The sequence below is a fragment of the Camarhynchus parvulus genome, chromosome 2 (assembly GCF_901933205.1).
Source record: "Camarhynchus parvulus chromosome 2, STF_HiC, whole genome shotgun sequence".
NCBI lineage: Eukaryota > Metazoa > Chordata > Aves > Passeriformes > Thraupidae > Camarhynchus > Camarhynchus parvulus.
In genome coordinates, this window is record NC_044572.1 from 90,753,578 (window position 1) to 90,761,313 (window position 7,736).

Genomic DNA, 7,736 nt, shown 5'->3' on the forward strand with positions numbered 1-7,736 from the left:
GTATTCTAAGCACATTTCAATATTTTTAAGTTGTCTCTCCATAAAAATGTTTCTCTAAGGAAGATTGCTATTGAAGTGTGTTTGATTTCAACTTTAACCACCAGTGGTACCAATCAGATCTGGGCTGCATCAAGTGGTTTTCTACGTAGTAATCATAAAATGTGGTTCAACATCTTTCTAATCCTTTTTAGAGGGTCTTTTTCATCTGTTTACACATGGGAGACAACTCTCTGTATCTATGTATTAGCTCTTTGCCCCAGTGCCACTGACAAAGCTTCTGCTGATCTTCCTGCTTTGGTTTGTTTCTGTCATGAAGATTTTTCTCCTTTTTGAGAAACATGATATAAAAAGCATGTTTAGAGGTGTCTGAGAATCATTTTCCAGTGCAGTACCTTCTAGCAAATCTCTGTAGATACCTCTGAAGCTTCCCCCTTAAGCCTCTGCTTTATTATTCTCTATTCCTTTATTCACTGCAAGTTTTTAAGGATATGCTATTCCTGGTTGAGAGTTTTAAATTAACATCATAGACCCATGTATAATTGTTTATGTATATTTCTTTTCAAGATGCCAGTGATCAAAGAGAAGACATTTACATTGGAAACCACATACCTTGTTCAGAAAGCTTCAATGGTTACTGTATACATGGAAAATGTGAGTTCATTTATTCCACTCAGAAGGCTTCCTGCCGGTAAGTCCTTCATGTCTCCAAAATCTGATTGAAATCACTCTAAAGCTTAATCAAAATGCTCTCTAGGCATAATGACAGCATGTGTCACTTTGTGATATCTAAGCAGTGGCACAGGAGGAGTATCCCTGTGCTGTGGGCAGCACCAGCTGCTCCCATCAGGAGGGAGATAGTGCTCAGAGGAGAGGCTCGGTCACTCAGGTACATCAGAACCTGAATCCCTCTGAGGAGTGTAGCCTCAGTCTTGTCTTCTTATTTTCAGCTGCTAAATCATATCCAGAGCTAAATCATATCCAAAACAGAAACACATTAAAAAGGCCTTTGCCTTTTTTGGGTTCTCTCTGTGACTGTTCTTTCTCCACTGCCCCCTCAGCCTGTTCTTACACTATCAGCACATTTTATTGTTCCTGTTGTAAACTCTCTCTAGAGAATCAATACCTTATTTTTAACATTTATTGCCCTTTTTCACAATAATAGGCTTCATCTAGAGAATAAAAAATTGCAAAATATTCTTTAGGCCACACCTTTTGTCTACAGTGTAAACTAGCAACTCAGAATGCTCAGTATTAAGCCCTTCAGTGTTTTCCAGAATACATGAACATTCCTTAGCTCCCAGATAATTTTTTTCCTTTACATTTCACCAATCAAAATCTGTATCTTTGTTTTCCTCCAAAATTTTATTATTGTTGTTGTTGCTGCTATTATTATTATTATTATCATTATATTATTATTATTATTATTATTATTATTATTATTATTATTATTATTATTATTATTTAAAAGTTGTTTATAGCAAAAGGCCACTTTGCAATAAGGTGCAGTGCCCTACTTATTAGGAGGTTTCACTCCTGAGCTTTTATCTTGCAAGCTTGTACTTTCAGATTAATGTGGCTGGAACTGCCATAACTCTTTGCTTTCCTTTGCTTTTGAAACTTCAGCTGTAAATCTATTGGATGCTTTCATATTTTCTCCCTTGATCCTTATTGATTGATGATATTTAGGTGTTTTTTGCACTGCCAAGATTTAAGGGTTTCCAGACAGATCTGAGAGCAATGCTGGCTCTCCCCAAAATGGCAGAGCCAGCATTGTTGTCAACTTAAGCACTTGAAAATTTCTGTTATTTCTTTTACCATGCAAGACCCTTTCTTATTAATTTTCAGTTTTCCAATAGCACTAATTTGGTTTTCTTTTGGTCTGGAACCAAGAGAACTCAACATGGCTTTGCTTCTTTTGGGAAATTGGGTGCACCCCCAACATCATCTTGATGGGCATTAGGCAACACTATCTGATTATGGTATTCTTTTGATCTAGAACTGTATTTAACACAATTCATAATGTATTTGTCCTCAAAATGTTTAAAGTAGCAGTATTTCAAGGAAAACATTCCTGTCTGAGTTAACTAATTTTTGTTTTCTCAGAATTTTCGTTGGAGACTGCTAATCTTATAGTAATCTATCAATTTATGATTCAGTGTAAATTCCATCTTTTAAATATTTATTATTACTCTAGTAAGCATTGATAGGCATGCTTTGATGGATCTAATTAACGTACCATCCTTTTAAATTCTATTTTATAGTTACATTTACTGTTACTAGCTTCAGCTATGTATGTAAATATTCTGAATAGTATCTCAGTACTGAGCCTAGTACAACAAACCTCACGTGGTTCCAGCCCAGAATTTGTGACTATCAGTTCTTGACCCTGAATGTCAGACCTCCTTTGGATTTTTCTTGGCTATTAAAATACTGATGGTCTCATGCCTTATGCATGTTTCTTACTGGAGCAGAGTTATTAAGGAAACAAATAGTTTTTAACAGACATCAATCTTCTGTAGTAATCATGTACCTCTATCAGAGAAAAAAAATCTCTCTTTCTCCAGCAAGGAAAATATAATGATGATTGCTAAGGGCAAATTGTTATTTTCAAATGCTTTCAGTTCTCATAGGCATCTAGCATTTACATGGTTTAATTTGGTCCTCATTTCCTGGCAGCAATATATATGAGGTACTGGATGACCTATAAAACTGCAGAAAATACTTGTGCAGAGTAAATTCTGACTTCTGCTTTCAGTGAGGGCAATGAATCTCCTTGCTTATTGTACAGAAGCCCTCCAGGAGTGCCAGCAGGCACGTGGGAGGAAGGTTTTGTAGCAGTCAGTAGCTCAGTATTGAGTTTAGCAGCCTTTGCACAGATGGGATCAGGTCTGTCTCCTGCTGCCCCCCTTGTGCAGTGCGGTTCTGCCCTGTCCTTATGGCAGGCTGTGTCAAGGACACACAGTCCAGCTCCTTAAAAAGAAATCTAAATTTCTTTATGCTAAATCAATTAATTGACTAATCAGCTTATTTTGATAAATCCTTGCTGACCTCTATTGATCTTGCTATTGTACTAGTGCTATATTGTTATACATTTATGCAGCAGAATGTTTTAAAATCTGTTCTGCTAGTTTAAAGTAGAAAACTAGTGACTACTACTTCATCCTGCCATTATGTAATTCTTAATGCAAGCACTTTTCCTCCTGAATCTGTATTCAGTATTTCCCAGAAATAATTTCTTGTCATTTCATGTTTCTGAGGAAACATCTTTGAATTCCTTGTGCTGCCTCTGCTTTGTTTTGTCTCCTCTGCATTAAAGCAGCTTTCACATTGATAATACTTTGTCTGCTACTTTCTTTAATGAAAATAAAAGCAAAGTAACAATAAGATTTAAGTCCTCTTGACTAACAAGGAAACATCTTCCTTTCTGTGTTTTCTTGCATGATTACCAGTGTGTTCACTGTCCTCATTCTTCTCATGTGCTTATAGAGGTCTTTTTATTCCCTTCCGGTCTACCACTGGGCACACTTCTACCACATGGAGGGTTTTCTTTAACAAGTCTTACTGGAATTTGGTTCATGCCTGAACCAAAACTCCTTACACAGCAGCTCATGGCTGGAGAAAGTAGAGTCACAAGATTATGAACATGTAAACCCCAACTATTATCCCTGCATGCAGAGGAGGATTAGGAGTTGCATTAGCATTTGTAAAAAGGTCTTTGGTGTAATTATTTTGTTGCTCCAAAAAGAATTAATTCCTACCCTAGCACAAAGCTTTTGAATGGATGAGTCTGATTTTGTGTCGCATTCAGGCTTGTCAGATCCAGTTTACAAAAGGATTGTTGCTCTGCCTGCATGTGAGTATTTCTTCTGCAGCTGCAGAGCTGGAGGCCAATTGTATGATTCAGTTGACCACAGTGATGCAGTCGTGTCAGTCAATTCTAAAGGACAGCTGTACTAGGAACTTGCCCAGGGTTCTAAGTGGTGGCCTTTGACTCTGCAGACTTCAACTCAGTGTTTTGGGTGGCTCTTGCCTTTTCTTGTGCCTGAGCCTCTTTTGCCTTGAGACATGAATTGTTTCAGAGTGCGTTTGCACTGGCACATCTTTCATTGCCAGAACACATCACTGCTCAGGAACAGCCTCTGCTGAGCTTCTCATTGAGAAAACTGCTGCTTTGCTCAGGCAAGTTACCATTTAGGGAGCTGCTTCTCTTCTGCTTCCACTATTTCTCCCCCACCCCATGCAAAATATTTTGGATTCTTCCTTGAACTCTCGCTGGAACAGTTGTGAGCCATTGGGTTTTCTAAGCTGACCCCCTAAATATTGCACCAATATAATAATGATCCACATATTTCTTTTGACAAATCAGGGTCTCCCCTACACTGGTGTGTTTTCAAAGGGCCACTAATAACCTTATACAGAAAAAGCAGATCATATCTACTTGCTCTGTGTCTTCTCTTGCCACATAGATCCAAACCATTCCCTAACCCAAGCATTATCACACATGCATCTTCTCACCAGCTCTTTCTCAGCTGGAGTCACCTCAGATTTCTCATTTCATCTGCACAATGACTGGGGTGCTGTCAAATTACAGATTCCATGAAATATTCCTTTTCTTTTTCAGGTGTGAATCAGGATATACTGGACAGCACTGTGAAAAGACAGACTTTAGTATTCTTTATGTTGTCCCAAGTAGACAAAAGCTTACGCATGTCCTTATTGCAGCAATAATTGGAGCTGTACAGATTGCCATTATAGTTGCAATTGTCATGTGCATAACCAGGTAGGTAAAGACAAAAAACAGTGAAAAATTACACATTCTATGGATATACTTTTTTCTGTATTTAGTTATATGATGCCCAGCATTTTATTTGCTTAATACGCACTTAAAAACTGCCCAATGACTGAAGCAGGATGATTATGTAACATCCTATCTGCCCCATTGTTTCTTTGGTCACTAAAGACAGATTTGTTTGAATTCAGAAACCACCAGTAGCCACTCTGAATCTCCAGACCAAACACATAGCAGAACAGATCATCCTTAAAACAAATCCAAGAGTTAAGCTACTGTATTAGGCCTTCACTGGACTTACTGAGGTATTGCTGAAATCTTGTGGAACCTATGATCGCCAGCTACCACCCAGTGAAACCAGAGAGGCTGACAAGATGCTGTTCCCTGTGGTACCACTGTACATGGTGTTACACAGAGAAAGAAGTACCCCTCACATCATCTACACTTTCTGAAAATTAGTGTGCAACTTAGTCCCATTATTAGACACTCACCATAAGAATCTGTTTTGTGAAACTTAAAGACACACAAGCACATTTTGAGACAACTAGAGGTTGTCTCAAATTCTCACCCTGTGTAAAAACTCAGATGCATCCCTTGGGTTCTTTTTGATGACAAGGCATTCAGTTCTAGGACTTGAACCAAACAAAACACTGAGGTCTCTGAGATAGATAAAGGATGACTTATAGGTGCATGATGTATTAAAGTCTTACACTTGGGCATCCATGCCACAGTTTGACTTTTCCTCCTCAAGTTGTCCTTCACTTTTTCAGCTCCACTTACATTGTGCCATTAAACTTTCTGCTACTGCATTAAAGTCTTCCAAAGCTCAGTGATGTAGAGGGACACAGCGAATTAATAATGCAGGCCTTTTTCCCTGTATCCCTTGTTAAGTTCAACCTAACAGACACTAGCACATGTGTAAAACACCACCTGCACATGTAAAAGAGTTACTTGGCTCATGCAATTGATGTCATTCCTTTTTTCACTGAACATCCTGCTGGCCAAAGCAGTGGTGTGGAAGACTATGGGTCAGCTCCTCTTTCAGCCTCTGTATGACCATTGCCCAGCTCTCAGCCTCTGACATCTTGCTGCATCCCAGCAGGACTGCTCCATCATTCATTGCCTTGGCTAAGTGCCATTCCATGCAGGATTGCTGGCTTTTGTGAATCCTTTAAGTTGTGTGTCTGGCCCCAAGAAAGGGACTGCCAGAGTCACCCCACAGAGAGACCTGGGTGGGCTCTGTCTCATGGGCTGCAGTGAGCAGCAAGGCACCTGGAGGTCCAGCACTTCAAAAGGCTGATTGATCCAGTCTCACCATCCACTGGGTTTTAAATATGAAATATGTATCAAGTAAAGCTGATGCAGCCATTCCCTGTGGAACGTGTTTGCTGGATCAAGGCTGAAGGATGTAGCACCTTGCTGCTTTCAGTCTCAAGGTCAAGCAGGGCTCCCCTCTGCACGATCTGGGGTCCTACAGACATTCCCAGGGCACAGTCCAGTACTGAACAGCACGAGTGTCCCACTTGTCAGCACAGATCATAGACCTCTTGCTGTTGTTAAGAACAGAAAATTGAGTCAACGCATGATTGTTAGGCTTAATTGTAGGTGGCATATATAAAATCAGTCCTCCTCTCCTATTTCTCTCTTTTTTTTTAACAGAAAATGCCCCAAAAATAATAGAGGACGTCGGCAGAAGCAAAACCTAGGCCATTTTACTTCAGATACATCATCCAGAATGGTTTAACTTAGTGCTTTTTATACCTACATTGACCATGTGATGTACATTTTTATTATATCTTTTTTTAAAGAATGGAAATATTTATTTCAGAGGCCTTATTTTTGAACATTTTTAGTGTCACAATGTTGGTCTGTATTCTGAAAGCATCAGCTCTAACAGCTATGGACTGCTTTAGTATCTTTACTTTTACGTTTTTGAATACAGTAGTTCATTTTCTGTATCTGTATCACATGGTTATATAATAGACTTGTGCTTTATCCATGGAATGTAATATTTTTGGGAACACAGATTTATTTCAACAATGGTTGTAGACTTAAAAAAACCCCAACAAACCAACAAAATAAGTCCACATTACCTAACAAACAAGGCATGAACTAAAGGTAAAAATGTTTACAGCTTACTTTTCTTATGAGGAACTAGAAAACACTGTGTTTAAATACCGTAGATATTTAAATGTTTTTGGAAGTTAGTAACTGATTTTTTAGACACTGCCTATCGCATGAACTGTGAAGCTGTGTGCTGTGTGTAGTTGTAACATATTTATGAAATGTGTGGGCTGGGTCTAAGCACTGCCATCTTCAGAAATAATTCCAACAATTTATTTTTAAAGACGAAAATTAAAAATTTCATAATTTGGGAAGTTACCTGGTAGAACAGATGGCACAGGTCCAAAAGAAGTAGGTCTTAGTAGATTTAGGTATTGTAAAAATTGGTGTTGAATAATTGAACACAAATAATTGGAATAAAGCCTACTTTATCACTGTTAAAACTGTTTTAATACTTCTTAAACTTTTTTAAAGAAAATACATGTTTTAACACCTACAATACAGATTGTATAGTGTTTGTGATCAAAATAAAAAAAATAAAAGTGAATGAATTACTAGTGCTCTTGTATAGAGTATTTTCAAGAGCTAAAGAAGTCCATCCAAATTAGTCTGCTGGTCATAGTTATATTAATAGACTGTTAGTTGTCGTTTGAAAGATCCCAAGATAAAGTGTGAATAGGATGTGTTCAGCTGTTTTAACATGTAGTGTAGGCTTTCAGAATTTTGCATGTAGGATTTAATAATTTGTTCAATAATAAAAAAAAAATGCTTTCAACATTTTGAACTGGAAAAGCATGTCACAATACAACGTTTTCACTATATTGCCTCTGGTTTAGTGTGTTTATTTGCTACCCCATGGGGTAATTGCAGCAAGCTGAAGACC

General features: G+C 38.1%; 1 protein-coding gene across 2 annotated transcripts in view; it reads left to right on the forward strand.

Moving 5' to 3' along the window:
* The window catches only part of TMEFF1 (transmembrane protein with EGF like and two follistatin like domains 1), a 114,372-nt gene extending 106,744 nt beyond the window's left edge, over positions 1 to 7,628 (forward strand). For both annotated transcript variants that reach the window (XM_030943990.1, XM_030943989.1), the window contains exons 8-10: positions 565 to 688; positions 4,622 to 4,780; positions 6,449 to 7,628. In XM_030943990.1, the coding sequence (XP_030799850.1) occupies positions 565 to 688; positions 4,622 to 4,780; positions 6,449 to 6,533 (368 nt within the window). In that variant the 3' untranslated portion in view covers positions 6,534 to 7,628. The remainder of the gene's footprint in view (positions 1 to 564; positions 689 to 4,621; positions 4,781 to 6,448) is intronic.
* The last annotated feature ends 108 nt before the right edge of the window (positions 7,629 to 7,736 follow it).